We start from the raw sequence: 26,895 nt of genomic DNA, 5'->3' as shown, positions 1-26,895 counted from the left end.
GATTTTTTACTGTAAAATGCATTTTTTTCCATGTTGACAGGCCTCACTTTACCATCTCATTTGGCTGCAAATACTCAAGAAAATACAGACCAAATTATCAACCATGGTTTGTTAAAGAAAATTGTGCATGGAACTGGTGCTCAGGCATGCAATAGGCAAGGTTTAATACCACCTCACATCAGTCAGATTTATGATGAATTATTTGTCATACATCAGAAGCTCCAGGTAGGAACTGGAATCACCTTCAAATTTTTGTTGAATAACACTATGAATATTCTCACGTTTGAGAAACAAATCTGAAATTACTTATATAGTAAAACTTCCTTATATATTAAACTATTATTTTTTACTATTAATTTATATTAACCATAGTTACTTATATACTAAATCTGTGTCTCTATCTTCCTCTTCCCCTAGATTAATTCAGTGATTCAGTAGTGATGCTTTGATTTGAATTTTGGGTAGACCAGGTAGATGGGTAGGTGGGCAGATTCAGCTTGAGGGAGCTGGAACACGGTGTTTCTACATCCAAGACTGTCTTGTGACACACTGTGTGTGTAGAGGGAAGCACTCTCACAACCATTGCTTCTCTTGAGAACATCTGAAACTGTTCTCCTGACTCTAGGCATTCCAAAGCACTTGCCTTCATGGCCTCCTCCAAAATCCCTCTACTCATCCCACCAGCTCATCTCCAGGTTTAGGCTACTAATAGAAGAACCTCCTATATGGTTTTACTCTGTAATAGTTCCTAAGCTTCTGCTGGATTCCCTGCCATAATTGTCTTATCCAATATATGAGATAAAAATAATTTTGTATCTCTTTTTTTCTTCACCACTTTTTCAGGGACAACTTCTCACTAGTTGAAGGAACAATATCATTAATCAGGTGTTCAACACAGTCACATCAAACTCTGTTCTGTCTTAAAAGTTAATAGCATTATCCAAATATTTTGGAAGCAAAAGCCAAAGTTTGATTTTCTGGAGCATCAATGTAGAGTTGAATTTTACATTTTGGGAGGCTGTGCCATTCCAATGCACATGGAGGTCTTTGGGTTAATGTGGGAGGAAACTGAGCAGAGGTGGCTGTCAGGATACTTTGTATTAATAAGCTCTTGTGTAACTGTAATTTCACAAAGAGCTAAACATATCTCTGGGACAAAATTTTAAATTGAGCATAATTTGGGAACACTTCACATGGGTATTTAACGTAGTTTAACATTTTTTTTCTTGGTACAGAGAGAAAGTTCAGCACAGCAGGAGTATGCTCTGCAGCTGCAGAAACGAGAGCGTTGTCTCACAGAACAAGAAGCATTGTTTTTTCAACACGAAGCAGCTTTGGCTAAAATAAGAGGTGTTGAGGAAGAAGTTCACACAAAAATTGCAGCTTTAAAAGAGGTGAAATAATATATTTAATGATAGATATTGCTCTATATGCCCTTTAACTCATTTGTAGTTATCTTAAGCCATCACATGTTTGCTGTAAATCCTGCTTATTTCTTTGAAGTCCTTGAAATCCCCAAAGGAAAGATTTAATAAAAAGTACTCAACAATATTACTAGAGTTTTTGTATGATTTCTGTTTCAGAATGGGGCATTTACTTGTCTGATGAGTAGTACATTTTACAGTTACAAGTTAGAAAAAGGAGGTAATTTTTTTTGTAAAATAGTGAAAGCTATGTAAGCAGTATTAGAGGAAAAAATGTGGTCAATCTGTAGTTGTGTGTAAGTTAAATGAGTATCTTTGCATTAGCTGTAGTTGCAGTGGATTTCCTTGGGAATGCTTTAAGACACATTGAGATCTTCTCACATAACACCTATTGCAGAGAGTACTAGCAAACAAAGACTCACAAAGTTTGGAGGAAGACCAGCCTAACTTTGGGGGTGTGGAAAGAAAGAGTAGTGAAGAAGAGTGAATTCATGGAAGAAGAGTAATGAAAGCTAGAATATTTTCAGTAAAATAAAACCTTGCTATTTTACCAAATCTGAGGTACTTAAATCGAAGGTCCAGAGAAGATTAAATATAAAACAAATTTCAGGAGTAAGAGATGAATGACAGTGGATATGCAGGTTGTATTTTATAATTCATATGTTTGTGTTGTAAACCAGAGCCCCAGTCTCTACAAGGCATAGGGTTAGTTTCTCACTCTGTGTGATTCAGAATAAGCAAAGCCAGAAACATGAGTTGAAACCCCAAAACACAGTCACGACTTTTTGTAAATATTTGGAAGAGTGAGCTGTAAGTAAAAGCTTTGTCATTGATTTTAGTTCATAAATGCATCCCACATCTGAATTGTTTGAGAAATATACATGTCTTTAGTTGGTCTGGGTAGAATAGGCAGCAATAGGAGCTACAGGTGGTGCATGTTGCTCTCAGTTTCTGTAATAGGCAGTACAGAGCTTGTTTTTCTCACTGCTGACTGAACATGCAAATTTGGACACGAAGAACTTCACATTAGAAAGTTTGTCCAACTCTTTTAACACTTAACTGGAACTTACTGTTTCTCAACTAGTCTCTTTTAGAACATGGTCTTAAATTTCATATTTCTACAGCAACATGAGGCAGAAGTTAAGCAGCTGACAGAAGCCTTGAGAGAAATAACTAAAGAAAACAGGAGGCTGAAGTCATCATATGACAGCTTGAGGGATGTGAATGACTCTTTAAGAAAGCAGGTAAACTTTATTATTTCCTGTCATAAATAATTCTACAAGTTACAGTCAACAAATATTTGAGCAGCTTGAGTTTGCAAAATTGCTGACCTTTTGTTTCTCTAAGACAAGAATTGTATGAATGACTGAAAATATTTTTCTCACTTGTTTCTAGTACTTGAAATTTAGCCTTTCTGGTCTTTTACAGTATAAAAAAGAAGTAGGATTTATTCTACCGACTCACTAGCTACAGCTAATTGTTAGGAAGGGAAAGTCCATTGAGAATGGATGGAGAGAAAGTATTATTCCATTTATAATGGAATCCACCTGTGCAGATTTGTTGTGCCAAATTGCTATGCTGATTCTACTAAATAAAAAGTAGAATGATTATTTCTAACTTCATGTTTGGTCAGTATTTTCAGTTATTTTTGCAAATTTTAATGAAGGCAGTACTTTCTCAATTTGTAAACTAGAATGGTGTGTTTCATAGTAATGCATAGAGTAGGAATTTGTCTCACTTGACTTTTAAGTCTGATCTAAAATGGTGATACACAAATTAACTAAATTATTTGAGCATTGTTTATTCATTGACCTAATTAATGGCCCGATAATCTGAATACAGAAAAAATCTACAATAGAGCCTCATTCTTTCCCTTAAGAAGGTCAGACCTAACTCACAGGATGTTGATAGTTCTGATGCAATCCATCTGTCTTGTTATTTCCTATCACTATAAAATCTTTGCATTGCTGTGCAAACTGAGGGCTTCTGTGGTGATCATGCTGTTTGTTGTTGTATGGATAGAGCATGGTGGGTTTTTTATTTAAATGGAGGTTGCAGTTTTCCTGATCTTTTCTCACCAAGCAAACTGGTTTTTTAGCATGGTCAGTAACCACCTTCCCCATTAAGAAGACTATGATTAACATTCTTGAATTTGTCCCTTTTTGGCACTTCTTCATGACAAGTAATCAAATGTGAAGTGCATGTATATCTAAGAGTGCCATTGTAGTGCTTATTCTTCTCCTGCACTCTGAAAGGTTGGGCTGCAGAGATACTGCTGCTGTCTTATTTATCCTGGAACTTATCCTTATTTATCTTATCACCACAGAGGTGATAAGAGTCTAACACCTTGGAACTATTCAAAAGCTGTCTGGACATAGCAGCCAGACATAAGCACTACACTGACACTTCTTCCTGGCCCAGCTTGAGCTGGGGGTTGGACCAGGTGTCTTCCAGAGGTGCTCTCAAATCTCAACCAGTCTGATTCTGTAATTTGTTGAGGGAAGTGGATGATGATTTTGTTTCTATCACTTTTCATGCTAATAAGAAAAAACTTAAATAATTTAGCTGCTCAACAACATTAAGTTACTTCAGTGTGATAATTAAGTCATGATGTGAGTTTGGAATTTACAGACAGTTTAATATTTTCTGCTTCTTTCAGTTAAGTGATGTAACTGAGTTGAACAAGAAGTTGGAAGGTCAAGCACGAAAAGCAAAAGCTCGTTTAGAAAATCTACAAGTAAGGTTTGTTCTTACATGTACCTGCTTTTATAGGTAACCAGTGAAATATAATTCATTGTTATATTTTGTTTAGAGGAAGCATGAATTTTCAAAGGTATGGAAATCTAATGATTTGTGTCAAGTGATGAAAGAAGGCAAACCTGTGAAACAGGAAAAAGTGATGGCAAAATCAAGAACTGCTACGGTAAGAATTAAGCAGAAGTCTTGAATCTATTCATTTGGAAGATATTAGGCAGTGTAACGTTTTCTCTGCATCTGCTAGAAATTGCAAAATGTAGCTTTTTATTTTATGAGGTACATTAAGAAGAGAAACAGATTATATTGGGGGAAAACCCACACTTAACAAAGAGTTAACTTTGTTGCTAAAAATATGTCTTGGATTTCATATTGCTTATGTGTATGTGTATATTATTATTTATATGGCAAGTTTTCCTCCTCAGATCATGTTATCTGTCATCTGCCAATTAGAATTATAACCTGCATCCACTGTCACAGGTTTCTTTTGCTGCATCAGAACAAATCTTAGGCTCATTCTGGTTACTGCTACAGTACAGCAATATCCTTATGAATAGCACCAGGTAAAAAGTAGTCTTTCAGAAGTATCCAATAAAGAACCTTAATCTTCTAAACCAAAAGCGGTATGCTGCTATTATTTTTTTGAGAAATAATCTTTAGTGGAGGACTGAGATTAAATGCAGTGTTCATTCACAGTTCCAAAACAATCACCTTTTTTCCTAAAAAAACCTTCTTACATCACTTAATGAAATTCTTTCTGTCTCCATGTTGTTCCATTTATGGTATTACTCTGCCAGCTGTCTGGTCCCAGCTGGTTATGCTTTTTTTTCCAGCTAGAGGTAAACTGTGAAATGAGAAAGATATTCACACCACCCTATCTAATTGATCTGCAGTGAATGCCTTAAAACTGTGCTGTCTATATATATAGCCGATAAATTCTCTTTATATAGGTTTTAGCATACTTTGGTTGCACATGAAATACAAATAGTATCAGTAGTTATAGTTCTGAGTGAAGAGGAAAGGAGTTATCTGAAGGTAGATAGAAGAAAAGTTTTGAGGTCTTTAGGGAATTGTTCATGCAGTCTGTCTTCAGGGATCTCTGGATTTCTTTTGTAGAGTATTTAATTGCAATATAGTAGAGCCAAGATGAGAGTTTCATTAAATTTTTGTTCTTTTTTTAAACAATACTAGTTACCCAGTTAAATTTATCAACAGTGGATTGCATGAAATGAAACAAAGTAGGTCTAGTGTATTGAAATAAGAATTTCCCACACTCTTTAAAGTGAAGGACTTTAAAGATTTGTTTTCTCCTGTATTTCATTTGTCCAGAATTATAAAGTGTAGTGATTCTGAATTAATTTTTTTCCAAGCTGTTTTACTACCATTTCATCAAGTACAAAATAAATTATGGCCATGTTTTTCACAACCAGAAATCATCACTATAGGTGTTTGTTTTGCACTTGGGAGAAGTATGAGAGAAAGAGAAAGAAACACTGCAGGGTTCCTTCTGGATCTTTGTAAGAAAGGCTGACAATAAATGGCTTCATTAAATGGCTATTAAAATAAAACAGAGTAAGAGGAGGAATATAGAGAGTGAGTAAGTGATGTGTCCCTTTAGATGCTGGGAACATTGTGTTTGTGAGCATCAAATGGAGCCCTGGTGGACTTTTCTCAGGCCATGCTGAGCAGAGCCTGTCCATTGAAAGAAGCCCCTCCTTTTTGGCCACTCAACATATATATCATTTTACATATCTTGCAAGAAAACAACTCTGTTCATGAAGGACGTTCATGGGAGAAGAACTTGTTGCACTTTTAGACAAGGCCAAGGCCAGGCAGGATCAGCAGTACCAAGAGGGAGCTGCCTGAGCTTACCCTGCAGCCAAGCACAGGATAAACTGTGCAGCTGGTTATCTGTGCAGCACAGCACAGGCTGCACTGCTCGAGTTAACTGTGGTGTGGATCTCTGACTCCTTGATGTACAGGGGTCTCCCAGTCAGGACTGCCACCTTCCCACCTTTGATCTGCATACAGTTTAGCTTTCCCAGAGATGCTGTAAGGTACAGTTCCATTCATACTATACAGGCTTCTCAAACCCTAGGTACAAGGGCCAGCAGAGCACACATGGCCTGTTCAAGATCACGGTCTGCTTGAATGCATTTTCCACAAGCTCACACTACAGTAACTCACCTCTCAGATTTTATCAGGCATAAAATTCTCATCCTTTCTATTATGCATAATATTTCATAGCTAATGTACTGTCATGTATTTTAGTCTGTTACTGCTTTAGCTTAGAAAAAGCATTAAATTGAAAGCTGAAATATCTGATGATGTGAATATATTACAGCTACCATTGAATTCACAAGTCTATGAACTCTTAACTTATCTTATGGATTGGATCTCTGACCAGCATCTTAGCAAAATAAAAACAAAAGAAGAGAGTCATAAACCTAGGGTTACCCAGAGCTCAAAGAACTCCTGTACTCAGGAAAAGTGTATGAAGGTAAAGGGGTTTGGGTTTTTTCCTTGGGTTGTTTGCTTGTGTTAATATGTTTTCCGATTTTGCTGTGCTTTAAATGATTCTGAGAGTATAACAGGCCATCGTGTAATTAAAATAAAATAATTGTTAGTAAATCAATATTCATTCCAGCAGTAAGACATAATACATTTGCAAAGCAAATGGATAATTTTTAATAAGTGTGATATCGTGTCTCAACCTAAGAGCTTCAGCATTCTATTTCAAGTAACTTCTGTGAGGTGATAGCTTGTCTTGTGTTTTATGTGTGATGCATTGTTTTAAGGATATCAACAGATCAAATTTAAAATATTTTTATGCCTCTTTAGATACTAAAATTTCAATTTATCACCAATAAAAGGTGATCCTGTGCTGTATTTCAGCACCTCTATTGTTTTTTCTTGTGATACCAAGATTTAGAAATCAGTGAGGTGTTCAGAAAATTCACTTTGTTGTATTTATTTATTATATAAAAGATTTGTAGTCACTGTGATTGGATTTACATGAGATTAAGCTCACATGTATCTCCATTCCCACATGTAAACCTATGTAAAATTTAACACCTGTGTATGCATATAATTCTGGTAGCTGTACTGGATCTGCCCAGAGAACATTAGCATATGTAAACTGATAAATTCCAAGAGAAAGTTAGGAGGTTTGTTTGTTTGTTTTTCACTTACACTTAGCTTATAGAATAGTTCATATATATACTGCATGTAATTCTATTTTTCTATATTTTTGCAGCTTTTGCCTATAGCTGCTGAGCAACTCCAGTGGATGCCATATGTGAATCCTAAACTGCACGTGCCTGTGATTAAATTTATTTACTGGTCTATAAGACAGTTAGACACTGATACACAGGTAAAACAAGTAGTCATCCTGCAGTATATTTAAAAAAAATCACAGAGGATATTAATGGATTTTGCATATTAAATATATATGAAAAATGGATATTTTCAGGTAGCATATAGAAAAGAAACTGCTGTCTTTGTAAAACATAAATTCATAGCATTGACCACAGAAAGTGGCAAATGAAAAACAAATTCTTCTTCAAGTTAAATTTAAATTTCGCACTGTGTATTTAAATGTAGTTTCCCTATGTATGTGATCTCTTTTGTGATGTCTAAGCACAACTGAAGTTATATTTTTGCATATGTATTAACAAAGCTTGCACTAGAGAAGGCAGTTATTTTATTGTGTCATTTATGAGAATGAGATTTGTTGAAAGTGATGGAAGTAAGTGGCAAAGCAGTGAAGAAATTTTGATTTTTCTGTCCTCTGCTTGGTGTCTAACCACAAGACATTCCTTGCTCTTTTTGACCAGACTGCCATAAGAAAATATTTAGCAATATAATAAAGAAAAAGATAGTTGTCATACTGTACAGAGCCAGCATAGTACTGTCAATGTTCATTTGCTAAATCAAATGCTAGAAACTTTGTAAATATCCTGAGTTTAAATTCAATACAATAGTAAGATGTTTGGTTTAGTTCTAGTAAGTGACTATATTTTAAACAAGCATATTGTGAAGTTTGATTCTGTGGAAATATTTCTATAGAGTTTATGATGAAAATCTAGTAGATGTTACCTCTGTGGTGTTCTTCAGCTTCATATTTAGACCTTGATTCTGTACATGCTTTTAAAGGATATAACTTCAGGCAAGCTTACTAAATAATGTCAGAGTATCCAGGACCTTCACTAATTAGTCTCTTGCTGAAGTCTGTGTTGATAAGGCACCGGGTTAATATTGTTCAACAGCTTTTGAAACAAAGCAGTATCTCCTATGCTGATTATATTCCTATACATGGTCAAAGCATTTGCAATTTAATGTTTAATTGCATGGAGAACATATGTATGTCAAGTAGTAATGTTTGCACTAACTACATGCACTGTTTGAAGCAGCACACAACAATGAGATCAACCATGAGGAGACTTGGTGAAGATATCTTCAAAGGCATAGTGAGTAAGGGAAACCCACACAGTTCTTCTGAACAGCCTACAGAAAGTAAATCAAAGTCAGCAGCTTTCTTCAAGAGTTTCTGTATGCCTCTGAGGTTTCTGTCGACTTTGATTGTGCTTAAAACAGTGAAACAAGGTAGGTCAAGATTTTTTTAACATGAATTTATCTATTTCAGTCATGTGCCTGGACAAAAAGCATTTTAGTGATACTGTGGAGTCTATTATGCTTTATTAGTTAAAAGTGATTTTACTTGGGTATTGTGAAGCAAAATATACAAGTATAAATCTTGCTATTATTCATTTTATGTTAGAATTTGTGTTTTTATCAGTATGATGACTTGACAAGTCAGCATTACCGAAGAGGGGGGAGAAGATAAAGGTTTCAAAGTAGACACTGTGAGATTACACAAATCAGATTGTGTCTGAACAGTGTGAGAAAAGATGTGAAAAATACAACTCAAAGAATAAGATAACTCTTCTCTCAGCTGGTTTTTTAACTGCTACCTTCAGTTTTAATGTCTCATCTTTCTTCAGGAGAAACAGGGAACAAGGTGTTGCAGATCCTTTATTATGGAAGTCAGACAGAAAAGTAAATACCATTAAGAGCAGGTGTAAGATGTGATTCCTGCTTACCTGCAGCAACTCAGCAGTACTGTGTGTCTGAATAACGGGTTATTCTGCAAGAATAAATTTTACAAGGATAGCATAAGAATGAACATCTCTATAACCCTTTTCCAACTCTTTGTGGTATTAACCACTTATTTTCCCTTTTCAAAGACAGTCTAAAAGCATGGATCATTTTGATAGCAAGTAATTTTTTAGTGGGGTTACAACTGAGCAATCTAACCTCAGAGAAGGTTGGACTAGATGCCAACCTAAATTATTCCATGTTTCTATTTTTGCTATAAATTTTCCTCAGAATGGTTTGTATTTTAAAATATCTTTACAGGTAACATGTTTCTTTTGTCAATAACACTAAGAGATTAATATAGGTTACAGAGATGTTAATTTTCAAGGTACTCCTGAAATATCATGCAAAAATGTCAAAATCAGATGCCTGCTTTGACATCTGATTTTTTTAGTCTGTTCCATGAAATATGTTTAATTTTGGAGCATTTCTTAGACAGCAGAGATCCATGTCACAAAATTGCTACTATCTGTGGCACCCTGATTGACACAAAACAGGAATGCCAAATATTTTCAATGGATAGATAATGAATAGAGTTTTTGTTCATGGAAGCCATGCTTCTGGATTAGATGTTTAAGCAGATTAGTATGTTTTTATGCTTAATGACCTGTGCAATAATTTATATTGTAAGTATTTATTTTAAACACAGGAATAAAATATGGTGGAAGACCATTCATGAACTAACACAGTGGTCCAGCTGTTGGAGGGAACTATTTCAGTGAAGCATGATAATTAGTCTCAAATGGATACTCACATTCTAGGAATGTTGGATAAAAACAGTGTAAGAAGAATTGAAATAAAAAACTAGTCATTGCATAGACTGATTTTCCCTAAGCAGATGAACACTCCTGATTAGAATGAATCAGTTTAGCTTTTCATGGTTGCTTTGTACTGCTGGCTGCTGTAGCACAGAAAATATGATCTGTTGTTAAACATATGTCAGATATCACCGTGTATGAATTTTGATCACTCTGACCACATGGCACTAATGATCTGGTGATAAAATAGCAGATTTGGTTTGAACATATGTCCTCATTCCTTCAAAATGTCAGTATCCAGCAGATGGCACCATAGTTAAACTTATGCAGTAGGATAAATTGTTTCCTTCTGCTTAATTTTCTGTGCTCCAGATGATCAATGCAATACCAAGATACTGAGGAAGATTTGACAGCAGGAAGTTAAGAAAATAGATTTGTCCACTTAATCTACATCCTTTTTATAATTTCTCAGAATGGATGAGAATATAAAGTGTTTATACTGAAATATACAGCTTTTTATAGAAGGAATGGGACTAGTTACTCTCATGAAAATAATTACTCTCACTCAGACAAATCAGCCACTGACTCCCTTAATAGAGGTTTCCCAGATGTTGAAACCAGCATTGTCTCAAACTGTGTGAGTTTGTATTTTCTTTCCTCTAACAAAATATTTGCAGGACTTTACATTTGTAGGTGTATTTTTCTTAAACATATGAATTGTAGATAATCTTTTTCTCCACTCACAATGGATTGTTAAGGAATAAAAATAGGCAGAGGGTGTCTTCAAATAATAAGTAAATTTAATATTTTCAGATATTTAACTTTTAAGTGTGTATCTGCCATGGTAGCTGTCAGATAGTTGTTCACATGCTTAATGAAACAAGGATTATAGAAGTTTTATTGCCTGTATTTGGTATTTTCAGTGGATTACCTGGCTCAGGCATTTGAGTCCCTTCGTGCAGACTTGAAGACAGATGAAGGGAAAGCATTATTTTTGGAATACCAATGTATGCCTGTCGTATTAAGTCACCTAAAAGTATCCAGTACAAGTCTGCTTTCCAGAGCTCTTGATGGATTACTTCAGATGACCATGGAATCTGGTAAATGTGGGTAATTACAAAAAAAAAAAAATCATTATGAAAACAGGTGAGCAAAGCATATAAAGAATGGACAAGCATATAAAAATACAGTGTAAAAGCTGTATAGTCTAATGTACTATTAGCAATTCTTTGTACTGTGTACATTCAGTAAAGACATAAAATGCATTTCTGAATTGTCCCTCTTTTTCTGAGTCATCTTGTGTTTTCCTCTCCCTCTCAGCCACTCTTTTGTATTTCATCCTGGTTACTTTCTTATTTCTTGCTGTGAAATTTTGTAGCTATTTTTTGGTTGGGTTTCATTTTATTCCACTGTATTACCTTGCTGATATTTTTCTTTGAAGTCAGGCTGTGCCAGGGAACCCAAATCATGAAAACCTGCCAGAAGGTGGAGATAAAAAATAGGTTCTATTTTAATTATTTTCCTAGTTTGGATGACCAGCTCATCCCCAATCATTTTTCAGTTTCTAGGGTTTGGAAATGGTATTTCTAGATGAGATGTTTATGTTTTGCTGAATTTTACTGTGCCTTGGCCCTAGAAAAGCATTAATCTTATTTGCCACAGCATTTTTCCAGGTGATACAGGTAAGGATCAATTGATAACCACCTGGGTGAGCATGAAGGTAGTGACATATTCCAATGCCACGTTGAATAAACCTTGTGAGTGGGTTTTTTTTTAAGATAAAATCACTCACTGCCTTTAAGAATAGAAATGCATATTGTTTTGGAAGTATTTTGTTATTATGCATTGCACTAGTAAAATAGAAAGCATGTTTGACTTGGGATGGTATAGCGTTGAGAAAAAAGCAATTTTGTAGCAACCTAAGTTCAAAAATATTTAACTAAAGTTCTATTCTTCCTTGCAGTCTTTTTCTGACCAGGTAATGAATGCAGTCTTACACTGTTCTTCCTAATAGTCATAACTGTGATGGGGAAAGAATTAATTGAATGCACAAAGGTAACCATCTAAGCAAGATGGACAGTGTTTGGTATTTCTTTGGGTAATGACTGTGACAGTACATCTTCAGTTACCTAGCATACCATTCTGATACACTAGGTGCCTGCAGTTTGAAGAATAATGAAGACACATTGTGAGACTCAAATTTTGCTTTCTTGCTTCTCAGAGAAGCTGTGTCTATGTAAAATCAGAGACAGAAGAGTACTGTTTAATTAAATTGACATTTGATTGAAAATTATTTCTTGGCAACTGGATATAAAGATTATATTATGTAGAGCCTCTTTGGTAGGATAAATTGCCAATACACAAATTAGGCATGGTCTGCTCTTTTCCAATACATAGTGTTTTGCAAGAAATTTTTAACAATGAGAAATGGTGTTGCTGATGGGAAATGGGGTTTTCATTCCTTTGTAAGTTTCCAATTAAAAAGTCATTAAAGACAAACTTTGGAAGGCGGCAGTGACTTATTCAGAAGAGAACTTTCTGTGTTAGAGTAAAACAGGAATTCATGCTCAGTTTTAAAGCTGTATTCATGTGCAGCCCTAAATATGAAGACATAGGTAATGGCCATATATTAAAATATGGAGTCATATTATCCAAAAAGACAGCATCCAGTCAACAGGAGGCAAAGTCTAGACTTCTATTTTTTAATGTAATATATACCATCCTAGGCATTCTCTCAATTTGTTGCAGTAATTTTCTGGCTCTATAGGAGTGTTACAATACTCTTGCTCGAAAATAATACCTTTAGAGATGAAGCTATTAGAAATTAAATTGGAAAAAAGGCCAGTGGAAATTTTTCTAGCATTGTTTTCTAGCATTGAAATTTTTCTGGCACTTTGTTTTTTAAGTTTTTTTTTTTTTTTTATGGAGTGTTTTTACAGATTTGAATCTTGGTTGTCCAGGCTGAAAAATGTGAATCAGATATGAAATAACCACTGTGTTGCAGTACTACTTCCTGTAACTGCCTGTACTTTTTTTTTATAATAAGCAATGAATGTTAATGTTTCTGTGCAGTCCAGACTTAGCTGAGGTCCTTAGGTAGGTTCTCTCTCCTGTGAGAAATTATTTTTCTCATGTTCCAGAAATGAAGCCTGGGTTTCCCTCATATACTGAGGATAATTATTTAAGCTGCATATGAAGAATCACAGAATCATAGAATGTGCTGAGTTGGAAGGGACCCATCAGGATCAAGTCCAATGCTTGGCCTTGTGCAGGACACCCCAAGAGTCACACCCTGTGCTCTGGAATGTTGTTCAAATGCCTCTTGAATTCAGACAGGCTTCGTGCTGTGATCACTTCCCTGAGGAGCCTCTTCCAGTGTTCAACCACCCTTTCCATGGATATCCAACCTAAACCTCCCCTGACTCAGCTTCATGTCATTTCCTCAATTTCTCACACTGGTCATGAGAGTGAAGAGATTGATGTCTGCCCCTTCTCTTCCCTCATGAGGATATTGATGACTGCAAGGAGGTCTCCACTCAGTCTCCTCTAGGCTGAACAGACCAAGTGACCTCAGCAGATCCTCATAAGGCTTCCTCTCTTTGCCATCCTCATGGCCTTGCTTTGGACACACTCATACTTTAATGACTTCTCTATATTTTATTCCCCGAACTGCCCCCAGCACTCAAGGTGTGGCCTCCGCAGCTCAGAGCAGAGCAGGACAATCCCCTCTCTTGCCCAGCTGGCCATGCTGTGCCTGATGCCCCCCAGGACAGGGTTGGCCCTCCTGGCTGCCAGGGCACTGCTGGCTCATGTTCAGTTTTCTGCTGACCAGGACCCCCAGGTCCCTTTCTTCAGTGCTGCTCTCCAGCCTCTCATTCCCCACTCTGCCCGTACATCCAGGGTTGCCCCATCTTAAGTGCAGAATCTGGCACTTTACAGTGTTAAACTTCATATGGTTCAGCTCTCTAACTTGTTGAGGTCTCTCTGAAGGTGCCTATTAGTCTAAGACAGATATTTCTCTTGATGGAAGCTAGAATGAGAGTGCAGTACTGCTTAAGCAGATTTGGGATTGGTTTGCATGTTCTTACATTTTGGATCAGTATAATTATTTGGCTTCATAGTAGTCTGGTACAGTGGGTTCAGAATTCAGGTTTCCCTTGCAAGTTCACACAACACTGATGGTGCTTCACTTACTGAAAATACGATGTCAAATGCAACAGCTGAGGCATTAGTATCATCTTTTTTCTCTCTCTGCCCAAGACTTTAATGGCAAATTAAAATTAATAGTCTCTCTGCTGTGGATGTTACTGGCAGACAGCCTTTCATGCAGTCCATCTCTCTTCAGGAGTTTAGCATCAACAATCTGTGAGAGTCCCGACACCAACATTTCAATGGAAAATGATAGAGGTCTGAAAGGTGACATACCTCAGTACTTTTTTCTCTTTGTGCATCTCCTCTGTACAAGGGTAGATAACACCTGGAGTGTACCTCTCCAGCTGAGCCACTTGTGGAATTCTGTGAAGAAATGTTTAAGACTTTTGGTACCCCTAGGAAGCTAATTTCTATGTGCTTCTTGAAACTTAGTTGCATCAAGTTTGGCTGCACTGTTATTTTCCTGACATCTGTGAGTTTCCATGCCATTGTATAATTCTAAAAAAACGAATCCCATTATTTTGTCCTAATATAATGGGATGGCCCTGGCTGAACATCAGGTGCCCACCAAACCACTCTGACACTCCCCTCCTCAGCAAAACAGGGAAAAAAAAATAAGATTGAAGAAATAAATTTTGGGTCAAGATAAAGGCAGTTTATTAAAGCAGAAGCAAAGTCCACACATGGAACCAAAGGAAACCAAAAGATCCCATCAGTAGATAGTGTCTGACCACTTCCTGGGAAGTGGGGCTTCAGCATGCATAGAGTTTGCTCCAGAAGACATGTCATAAATAAGGAATGCCCCATTCCCCTCTCATGTCTTCCTCCTCCTCTCTTCCCTTGGCTTGTATTGCTGAGCTAATGCCATATGGTATGGGAGTCACTTTGGCTCAGCTGCTCTGCCTGTGTCCCCTCCCAGGATCGTGCCCAACCCCAGCCTGCTGGTGAGGGGGAATTTACAGAGACAGTGTTGACACTGTGCTGGCACAGCTCAGCAGTAGCCAAGGACTGGTGTGTTACCAGCACCTTTCTAGCTTCCCATACAAAGCACAGCACTTTAAGGGCTGCTGTGAAGAAAATTAGCTCTTGTTTCAACCAGATAAGTACACCCAATCATTAACATATTTGGAATTGTAACAATGTGTGTGATATACAGAATATACATATATGTGTGGTATAAATATATATATATTTATATATTATATAAATATATATAAATATATATATTTATATATATATATCAGCATATATATATATTTATACATATATATATGCTGATCTTGTTTGCCTCACCTCTTTTACACAAATCTTAAGGCCTAAGGAAGAGGTAAAATGTTCTACTGATCATTCTTCCTGTCATATACAAACTCATTCATAGTTGGACCAAAGGCTGACTTTTAAATGTCAGGGGAGAAAAAAGTTGAGGTTAGTATGCTCCTCAGGGCATAAGAGTGAGAGGAGCTGCTAAAGATGTTATGCAGTAATTCAGACAGTTTACTTTCTGTCAAAAGAACTTCAGTTTCAGTTTACTTTTGTGCTCTCATAGTATTGGAGTTTTTCCCATATTCCGGTACTTCTGTGGATTCTGTTCTTTACTTTTACTGTTTGTAGATTTGAGGAATAAAGTTTTGCAGCTGTGTGGGTCCTTACCTAACCACTTGAATTTTGTTAGCAAATTGCTTATTTTAACCTGTGCTAGAAAGTTAATAAGTAACTGAAATAAAAATGTAGGTAATTCTTATGATAAACAATATAATTCTAAAGAATTTATATTTCATGTTGTTTATATGCAGAAGAATTTTTTTTTTCAGATGAGCTCAGTGGCTTAAGTTGTAGTCTGGTTAGTTTAGTCAGCCCCCTTTAGGGGAAGTAACAATTTGCTTCTAAATTCTAAATGTGGGAGTTAACAGCTTGTTGTGAACATGATAGTAGAAAATCAACTCTACAAAGATATTTTATCTCTTTTCTCTTATTAGATTCTGCTAATGTTTTTGTTTCAAACTGTACATAATGGTGTATAAATTGGTTTAGCTATATTTTTGCTGTAGCTATCTCATTGGTTCCTTTCTTGTTCCATGGTCAGACAGGAGGACTGTCAGTTCAGTTACATCCTTTTCAATTTCTTTTTTGTGCTCCATACCCATTGCCAGTATTTCAGTCCATGTTTGTTTTCTGGAGGATGCCAACCTTTCCCTTGCTACAAAGATTGACTGATGAAAGCAGAGTCAAGGGATCAAGTCCTGCAGTGTTATTTTAGTCATGGTGCTCTTTTCCTTGAATCTGAGGCTTCAGATGATTGCCATAACATTCAGCTTGATCCTTCTTTTGGTCTATGAATCTAATGAGTGACCTATAAAGGCATCTTCCTTGCTTTTCATTAAGGAAAAGGATAAGATATCTATTCCTGCTCATTTAATAGGGAAGAAAGATTTCAGTACCAGAGCTTTTGAAGGTTTCCTTACTTTAGCTAAGGAAAGCAGGCTACCAGGCCATGGTGTTCAGTTTTTAGTCCCATCTCTAAGCTATGACCCTTGTAAAGACAGATCTAAAATCAAAATCTTCTCTGATAGAATTGTCATAGAAAGTAGGTTTAATATCTTGTTAAATGCTGAATGGCTTGTGATTGATTTCCACAAATGCAGAGTGCTCTGACTGCCTTTGAAATTTTGAGAGCAAAACATTAACTTCTACATGCCGACGTTTCAGTTTAGTCAAATGGCATTTAATGTATTTATTGCTTAACAAAGCTCTTACCATTTCCCATTAAAATTACTATGAAAATTAATGTTTGATAATTAAAGTAATTGTTACTTCTAATTATCCAGATTGTTATAGTATGAAACAGTGGCTTCCAGGGCATCTTCATACCCCAAAGCTCTCTCCCTAAGAATACAAATTTCTTTCCTCAGCAGACCTTGTTTCTAGAACAGTAGTTGCAGCACACTGTTCAAGAGAATTCCTAGATACCAGACTTGAAACATTTTCTGGAAACAATATAGTAATAAATAGCATGACCTCATCAAGAAAATTTGTTCTGTGGGTGTTGAAGAACATCAAATCATTGGTATTAAATCACTTTGTAGCTGAATACTTGTCATATGCAATCTTGTTCAATAATATTCTTCCTGTCTTCTCACACAGCTTACTGTGTTTATTTTAAACCTGTAAATCAGTTTAAAGGGTTTCAAATGATGTAGTGAGTTTATATTCACCTATCAAAAATACCATTGTTAACTGCAGTCTGGTTCATGCCTGATTTGGAAACTGTTGACAGAGAGCTCCCTGCCTCAGTTTCACATTTTGCACTTTTATACAAAGACATCATATGTCTTAAATTCCTCCTGCAGTGATATCTGACTGTGTCAGGTAGATTAGTACATTCCCCTTTTTCAACCTTAAGTTCATTCAATGAAATCCAAGCTTACCTGCTCACTGGGCATTACAAAACACTGGCATTTGCTTTAAATAAAACTTAAATGTACTTTGTCTTCAGGCTTGTTTCTGTTTTGCAGAGAGTATATTTTATATTAGTGTGTACTTATTCACAAATCAAACTGAGAGCACCTTCAAAAAAAAATCTCAAAATGATGCTCTGAAGTTTACTGTAAGTTATGGCACATTCTGGTAGGGCTTAAGTGTGATTTCTTAACCATATTGACATAACTGAATAATTTTAATAACTGCAAAAATGAGCTGTATTTACATATTCACTGAACCTTACTTACAGTTTTAATTTTTTTTGGAAGAAAATATTATGGTCATGGATAACCAAGTCTGTGTCCAGATGTAGTCTCATAGGGAAGTTAGTGAAGCCAGTGAAGATAAAAGGATTTTCTCCATAGTAAGAAGCTATGCTTATTTAAATGTAAACTGAAGTCTTCTTACATTGAGGACTCTTCTTTTTCCCTTTTTGCTGGAATGCTTCCATAAATGATCCTAGGAATTCTACAACATGCACTGTTCTGTGGGTACTTCTAAAAAGTCAATGGTCAGAATTTGCCAAGAAAACTCAAACCTATCCCTTTATGTTTCCTTTTGAGTCTTAGCATTTTGAAACTTTACAGACTACATGCAGTGTGGCATGGAGTAAAAAATGCTCATATGCCTAAACAGATTAAAATTCAACATTTTCTAGCATATTATCTTCCTGGTAACTTTGCAGGATTGCAGCTTTTCAAGTGAGTTTATTCTGCAGTACTGGAAGGATAAAAATGTCTAGTTGGTGAATATTGTACTAAGGTAGGATTCCCCTCACCTGTGTGAAAAGCAGATGTGAAATTGTCCTGAGGACTTGTGTTTTGAAGCTATAATGATAGAAATGATTTACAGCTTATATGGCATGAGCACTGAAATACAAACCATTTGAAAGGAAATCCTTCCTATATTATCCTATCTTACCTTTGTAATTTTTTTTCATTCTTCTGAAAACAGTGGACAATTGTGTTGGATTAATAGATGTTTTAGTTTAATATTTTAACCACAGATAAGGATGTCTAACTCTGTTAAATGCAGACTAGATAATGCTAGGACCCACCTATATGTGCTGAAAGCAAACAAGTACACCAAAACTTTGCACACATTTTTGTTAATGCTGTTAAAATTTAGTTTGAATACTTCGATTTTGATGAAATTCATTTAGTATGAAGTGCCCTTCTCGAATAACAAATAACATCTGTGTCATTATTTTCTCCCTCTTCTAGCAACAGTCTTGTAATGCTTAGCTATTTTGAATTTTGGACCCCTGTCTCATCTACTCCAAAACAAGAAATAAAAGGAGCCATTAAATATAAAGTTATGTAGAGCCAAGTAGCCATTTCAGAAGTAAGGTTTCACTATTCATTTTGGGTAATAACGTGGTTCTTAAGCAGTGTATCAATTTGAAGGTAGATGTGAATGTTAACTTTTAAAAATTACCTTTTTGTTAAAGAGAGTTGGTTATATCAGTATTTGGATATACACATCCCCTTTCCAGTCAATTTAAGTTATGAAAACTTTAGAACACTCAAGTTTATTCAAGTAAGATATTGTTTGCTCTTATTTACTAAACTTGTGTATTTTTAATAAAAACTTTACAGTTTTATATTTTTCCATAAAATTATTTAAGTAGGAAAAATATTTTATACATATTTTGTTTTGTATTTGACTGTTAGAACTATTGTACTTTTTAGCCAGCTTTTTTTTGGAACAATGTCATAATTGATATAATTCCATAATGAAAGGCTTTCCTTGGAAATGGAAATTTAAAATTGTATAATTTGAGTCATGTCTGTGCATTGTCAGAGCTCAGACTTTATATACCTTCTCACTTGCAATCTAATGTTACAGAGCTACAGGTGATGTTTTTATGCTAAGGTTTTCTTAGCATTTGTGTTTGGAACAAAGCTCCTTCAGGTGTGTGCTGAGAGAGTTGTGATTCCTTCTGTGATTCTGGTATTTCATTGAGCCTTTTCTGGCTTCTTGAACAAAGAAACCCATAGTAGTGTACATCTTCAATTTAAAATGCTACCTAGGTTATTTGTAAAATGTTTTTTTCTCTCTGTCAGGCCTTATCAGAATCAGTCTTTAATGGTAAGGCCGTTTGATTGCTCAAATACAAACTGAGTTCAATCAGCACAGCAAAAGCTTTCATCCTCTGATGATCAAATCCATCCTTTGATCCACTGATCATCAGTGATTTTCCAGGAAAAATGTATGTTGATTTTTAGTATATCAACTTTATGCTTCTGCTATTCTAGCAAGTAAGATAATTCTGATTTCCATGTATTTTATACCTGCTGCATTCTAAGTAGGCAGTTCCAGCATGGAATTTCAATAGACTATTCCTACTTTCATGCCATAGTCTGTTAACTAGTATACCAGATAAGCACAATTGCAAAAATCAGTGTTTAAAACTGAAGTTCATATTTAGTGAATTCCTTACACAGCACACCTTCCAGCCATTCTACTAACCCCCATTTTCTGCAATATATCACGTGTTGCTTTCTCAAATGGTATTGACACTTAGATTAGTTGTAACTGCTGTAGCATTTATTTACCAGGCAAAAATACCTGACTATTCTTCCTCAACAACTGGAGTTCCTATACACATACTTACAGAAAAACCTATTGTACATTTTATTTTCTTTTTTATTTCTCAGCTTTAGTTCCTGAAAGGCACATATATTCAGTTTTCCATTTTTTGGTCCAAATCCAATAAATACATTGCATTGACTGTTCTCTCTTTGCAAAGTGTTGCTTCCTGACTTGTTTTTTACCAGTCTGGGGGTTTTTTACTTGTGTTTTTACCCACCAAATAGTGCACTCTTCCACATATTGAGCAGACAGCTTTTTCAGGAGAATGCTGTGAGAAACAGGGTTTTACTGAAATCCAGGTAAACCATATCCACAGTCTTTTGCTCATCCACCAAGCAGGTTGCTTGGCTGTGGATGGAGATGAGGTTGGTCAAGCAGGACCTGCCTTTCATAAACCTGTGTTTGTGCTGGTTAGGCCTGATCCCTGCACATGCCATGTGGGGACACGCAGAATGAGCTGCTCCATGACCTTTCCTGGCACCAAAGTTGGGCTGACAGGCCTCTGAATTGTCCTTCTGGTAGATGAGTGTCACATTTGCCAGGCTCCAGGTACCCAGGCCTTTCCCCATTAACCAGAACTGCTGGTGAATGATGGAATGTGGCTTGGTGAGCATTTCCCACTGGCTTCCTCAATACCCTTTGGTGGATCCCATCTGGTCCCATAGGCTTGTCTGTGTGTCTGAATGGTGCATCAGGTCACTGACCATTTCCACTTGGATTATGGGAGCTCCTCCTACTCCCTGTCCCTGTCTTACAGCTCAGGAGGCTGGGTACCTGGAAAACAACTGGTCTTGTTATTAAAGACTGGGGCAGTGAAGGCATTAGGTAGTCTTTTCCTCATCCTTTGCTTTGTTTCCACCTCACAGCCAGTAAAGGGTGGTGATACTCTTGGTGGGGGGACCCTGCTGCATCATTCACTTGCATTGCTGAGACGCGTTCTCTTTTCTCCCATCAGATCCTCTCTCAATTAGAAAATGAGGCAAAACTGTAATTGGTGATTTGTTGAAACACGAACTTAGAGTTGTCATTTTATTTCCTGAAGTCACATAGCTTTAGGTATGAAAACAGAATTTTCTGGGTAACTATAGCTGGTGAGATTTTATGCTGTGTGACTGATTACTTTGAGGGTAAATTTCATATGAATCCTGTCAACAATGATAAATTGCTTATTGTTCGTTGCAGTCTACCAATCAGGCCAAGTTAATGTAACTACAGCATGCTCTAATGTTTTAAGGATACCACTGGAGGCTTTTGCAGATTATTTTAAATTGTGACAAAGTCCTGTCAGGATAAATTCCAATTATATTTTTCTAAAATAGTTAAAAGCAAAATCTGTGCAGAATCTAAGCCACCAAAATATTTAAAAATATGAAGCTTATTATTTTTAGTTAATCAGCTAGAGATGCATTTAAATTAGACATTTTTTTTGTTCATTTTCTGAATACTTAGAATATAATCTTCAAAGGCTTATCTGAATTGAATATATAAACAGTGTACAGAAAGTCCATTTAAACATGTATTTTTTCAGTTGGTTTTCACGTGATTAACTTTCCAAACATTTAGATATTATTATCATGTTAGCTTTTCTGTTTTATAGGAAAAATCTTCTGTCTTAAAAGTAATGTTGTCTTTTACATTAATTTGCAAAATTCAAAGTCAGAACATTCTTACAGCATATATGTGTGTGTGTGTGTGTGTATTTTTTTTTTTTTTTTTTATGTAATATGTTAAGGAACCAGTAAGAGCAGGGCAGCAAAAAATATTCAGGTCAGCTAAATATGGTGTTTGTTTACCCTGCAGAAAAGGAATTAAAAGCATTTTATGGCTATTTAAGGGTATTTATAGGAATAAATTGTAGGATTACCCTGTTCATCCAAGCAGTCTTTGTTACCTGCAGATAGCTCATGAATCAGAGGTCAGATGAGTCAGAAGTCATGCTATATGAGTTTTTTAAAGCCATTTGTTGTCTTAACAGGCAATAGAAAGAAGAAAAGCCTTTCTTCTCAGTTTGTTTCTTGAATGTCAGCATTTTCACACATTTATTTATTCTTTTCTTCTCTTTCTGATAAGCATCTTTAGTAAGAGATACTGTTTCAAGTTTTTGTTGTTAAAACACGTTTCATCAGTCGTGCAGTGCATGCAGGTTGATAGGACCGACCATTTCTGTTTCTTGGGAATAGGCAGTCATTTGGGGGAACTGTTGCAAATTTTAGAAGAATCTCTATAAATTTGTAGCTCCATAGATTACTATAAAGTTACAGACTATATAACTTGTAGTCCTAGATTTTCATTGCTTTAGAGAAGGTTATCTCTTCCTGCTATTTACAGAAATTTTACTTCAAACACTCTTCAGTGATAGAAATAGTTGGCCAGGAAGCACTCTTAAGATGGCGGTTGTGTTCATTGGGCTTTGCTTATTTGCTGTTTCTGTTCATAGTTTTGTCACCTCTTCTCATGGATTTTAACAAGCTAGACTCACTAGGGCATTACAGCATCATACCAGAAGTGAAATTTTAGTTAATCTTTTTTCCAGGTTTAAGGCTCTGCTGTATGTACTTAATAACCCCAGAGTTCTGCCACAGGGAGCAGTGGCTCAATGAAGAGCACCGAGTGTATGTCAGTCACATATCACTAAATGTAGGTGAGCTCATGTGGTGAGCTCATGTAAGGATTTTCTGTTTGCTGTAATTGTCAGATAGCCCTGAGGTTTTTTTCATATGACAATTTCTGAAAAATAATACCTTCTGCAGAGAAAGTACAGAAATACTGAAAAAAATATTAAAAGTGGTATGCCTTGAAGACCATAAGCTAAAATAAAATGAGAAATGGTATCTTTACTTGTCTTTTTTTCACTGATTACTGCTTTCTTTTCTACTGTACTTTCATTCTGGTTTTATATTTATTGCTGTTACAATTTAGAGACAGCAAATTGTAGCTGGAAGTAGTACTAAAACAGAGAGGACAATGTGCATAAAATCATAGGTGTATTAAACATGGTAGGAAGAATGCAAAAAACACAGAAATAGATGTAAACAGAAAATCAACTTAATTTATAGTGATTTATTGTCTTGATAATGCATATGTCTTTGACTAATTGTTGTTTTGCATTGCTTTGGGTAAAGAACAGAGGATACTTCAGCTATGCAAACCACAAAACATCTGCCTACCTTTTCCAAACTTTACAGAACGTCAGTTGTTGTTGCTTTTTATTGCTGCAAGGTTGGCCTCTTTTTACCAAATTCTGTTATTATCCTGCAGCTGTATGATTTCCATCTACACACTCCATTATGTATGTTGTGGATTCCATCTGTTGAATTCAACATTTTAAATCAAAGGAGCAAAATCACCTCTGCTGAAAAGAAAGGAAAGATGTTGTATAGCTGTAGTTTCTCTGATCTGTGGTAGAGGCATTTGCTGTTTCTCAGTGTCTTCATTTGAGGGTATAAACCAGCAAAGGCCCACAAGTCTCAAGAGTTCCCTGTGTATCAGAGGTGGCACTTGGTCATTTGTTGGAATAGGAATAACTGGGTCCTTACCGAAAATTCAGCATAAATGCACAGCGCAAAAATTAGTTATCTAGGCTCTTGGGCTGACTTTAAATGCCAAGTTGGTTTCTTTTTTAAGCCCTATTTCAAACAGTTTTCCATAGCATTTCTTCAGACTTTTTTATCAGTAAACCTTCTGAAATAAATTAAAACCTTGAATTCACTCCAAGGCTACTTGTTACATTTAATAAATTGTATGTCCTTGAATGAGGAAGGGGAAAATTTTGACCAAAACGTACATCCAGCCCTCTTTGTACTGGTAAAAACATCTTGGTATCCTAATTATAAATTACAGTATTCAGAATATGAATTTTTCTTAATGTCTTGTTTGTTGGTTTATGCTGTCATTTGCATATTGCAGTTTCTTATTAAGTGGAACACATTAAATATTTTAACATTATGCAATTAAAATATTTTCTTTGCATGTGTATTCTTATAATGCAAATGCCTTGTGGTATATATATGAAAGTCTGTTAATTTTAAGGAAAAACAAATCATTATTTCTTTTCTTTATGTTTTTGCTAGAAATTAATCTGTAATATGAGAACCAAAAATTAAATAACCAGAGAACAGATTTAACCTTATTTTTAAGTTACTAGATTTTGGGAAACAGGGTAGAGGGAAATGCTTTTCAGTGTGACATAAAAACTCATCTACTATTTTAAGGGAAGGGTTTTTGTGTTTAATTTTTGTACAGATCTCACTTTTACCTCTTAATTACTGTGTTTACTCTCTTGAAACTGAGTACAGGGACAGTATGCTGATGATGAAAGACTCTCAGGTCTCACACAATCTCTTACATGTACTATCCCTGCCCATGTGATCTGCAGTAGTTTAAAATATTTCTTTCTGAGTCTTTTTGCTCAGCTTAATGTTCCCCTCCCATGGTCTGAAGGAAAGAACCATGATAAATGAGCATTGCATAAACATTTTCAATGTAAGATTTTTTATTTGAGTTTAAAATTATTCTGTTTCCTGTTTTCCTTTGTTCTCAAGATAATAGACACTGCTTCAATTCAAGGATCAATAGTGTCAGAACTCTAAGGAACCTGCATTTTTTCAGTTTTTAGTTTTACCTGAGCTTTGCATCACATGTTCAACAGAACTGAAATATTTGGTTGTTGTAATTATGGCACAGCATGAAGCATTTAAGGCCTTCTAAAGGTATCAGTAGCAGTTATACTTTCCTCTGCACTGACCTCTGTGGTACAGTTTTTAAATAATTTTCTTTTCCAGGTTCCTTACAGCCTTTCCTGGAAGCCTGCAGCAATGAATCCTTCTTCCAGACTTGCTCTGTATTGCTTCGAAGCTCTAAGCTAGATATTGCAGTTTTGGAAAAGCTCTGTGTTATACTGCAAAAACTCTCCAGAATAAAGTAATCCTTTATTACCGTTATTCTCTTAGCTATTATTAGGTTAATGAACTTGGTGACCTTTTTTCTTTTCCAAAAACTCATCTCTGTTTTTCTGTTTATTCCCTCCACCATATACAATGCTGGACTTGTAATTGTAGCAGTTAAATTTTAACTGTTTCTGCCATAGAGGTTTAAGATAAGCTCCTCACTTAGTGCATAAATCTAGTTCAATTTGCAGAGTACAAACTAGAAAAAAGCCTCACAATGTAGACTTAAAGAGGAATTATTCCTTACATCTGCAGGTGACAAAAATGCTTAGAATTCTTAGAAGAGAATCCTAGTCTTCCAGTTTTACTCAGATACTTAGTAGTAAGCACCTTTGAAATTTTAGTCTTACCTTTGACTTGCGTTCAAGCTTCATCAGTTTTCATTTCCTTAAAAAAATTTAAGATTTTGAGCCAGTTGAGCCCTTTTGGGAATGTTCAACACAAACTGTGTTCCCATTGCTTACTGATTATTGCCTTATTGTAACAAAGGTCATCATATCAATAGCAATGTGCTGCTGGGCTTCACTGGCACATTGCTCAGTGGGGTTGTTTCATTATTGTAAGGGGATATCTAAACTGAGGAATTTTTACATTGGACTTAAAGCTGTTGACAAAACTGAGGTTTTCATTTCTTGTAAGGAATAAAATTGAACTCTAGGAAAAAAAAATTTCCTATAAAATAATCTAAAATTATAACTGACATTTACTAGTCAAAGTAAAATTGGCTCATAAATCCTAATTTTTTTATTTGTCTCTGAAATCTTATTTCAGATGAGTGAAAAGCCCTTTCCTTGAGCTTTCATTATACTATGTGTACATATCACTTACTCAAGAAAACTGATAATTGTTGTTAATTTTTTGCCAAATTTTTCTCACCATGCATTGAAAACATTATGCTTAGAAACATACATAGAAGAATTATATGAAATACTCAAAATAATGCACATTTTGCTTCATTAAAAATATATTCTCTGTAGCATCTTCAGTGTTTATATGAAACCTCTCAATTTTAAATTGACAGTTATTTTATTCCAAATCTTTTGCAGAAGCAATAAGAAGCTGTTTGAAATGTTTGGTCTTCATCGAATGTTCCAAGAACTGCGTAGAACTGTAGATCCAGGTCACACCTTCCTCTGTATAAACCTCAATTCAATTCTGCTGAATTTGGAATTCTTGACGAGTAACTCTCTTGACTCCAGTCTAAGCACAAGTCACTAGCACGAGCTTTCAATCCAATTATTGTTCTGTATAATTTATACCAGCTGCCTATGTTACTTGAAATTTAGAGGGTTCTTTTACTGATGGGTGTTGTGTGGATTCTCACTTACATTTTACTCTTTCATAAAAAGGGAAATTAAAAACTTTGTAATATGCTAGATGGCTTTCTTCAATATTTTCTAAAGTGAAATAATGCTGCTGTTGTAAATGACTCATGCAATGTAAGCAATTGAATCCTTAGAGTAAGCAGATCAGAAATACCAGTCTTTCCTTACAGGTATGAATCTAACTTACTTTTGACTCTTCAGAGAGTTTTATAAATTCTTTAATTTATTTTATGGTTGATAAGTAGAAGACAGGTATCTTAGCAGATTATCTTTTGATAAACCTGTAGTTTTAATTATTAAAACCAGA

General features: G+C 35.6%; 1 protein-coding gene across 1 annotated transcript; it reads left to right on the top strand.

Moving 5' to 3' along the window:
• The first annotated feature begins 30 nt into the window (after positions 1–30).
• CCDC138 (coiled-coil domain containing 138) lies at positions 31–26,730 on the top strand. Its single transcript, XM_036398629.2, has 11 exons — positions 31–225; positions 1,236–1,394; positions 2,549–2,668; positions 4,084–4,161; positions 4,237–4,347; positions 6,523–6,678; positions 7,435–7,551; positions 8,591–8,783; positions 11,017–11,199; positions 25,099–25,237; positions 26,310–26,730. The coding sequence occupies exons 1-11, from the start codon at positions 31–33 to the stop codon at positions 26,479–26,481; spliced, it is 1,623 nt and encodes a 540-aa protein (XP_036254522.1). The 3' UTR covers positions 26,482–26,730.
• The last annotated feature ends 165 nt before the right edge of the window (positions 26,731–26,895 follow it).

This window comes from Molothrus ater, chromosome 2 (genome assembly GCF_012460135.2).
Source record: "Molothrus ater isolate BHLD 08-10-18 breed brown headed cowbird chromosome 2, BPBGC_Mater_1.1, whole genome shotgun sequence".
NCBI classification, from domain to species: Eukaryota; Metazoa; Chordata; class Aves; order Passeriformes; family Icteridae; genus Molothrus; species Molothrus ater.
Note: the sequence above shows the minus strand (reverse complement) of the source record. Positions and strands in the feature narration are given on the sequence as shown.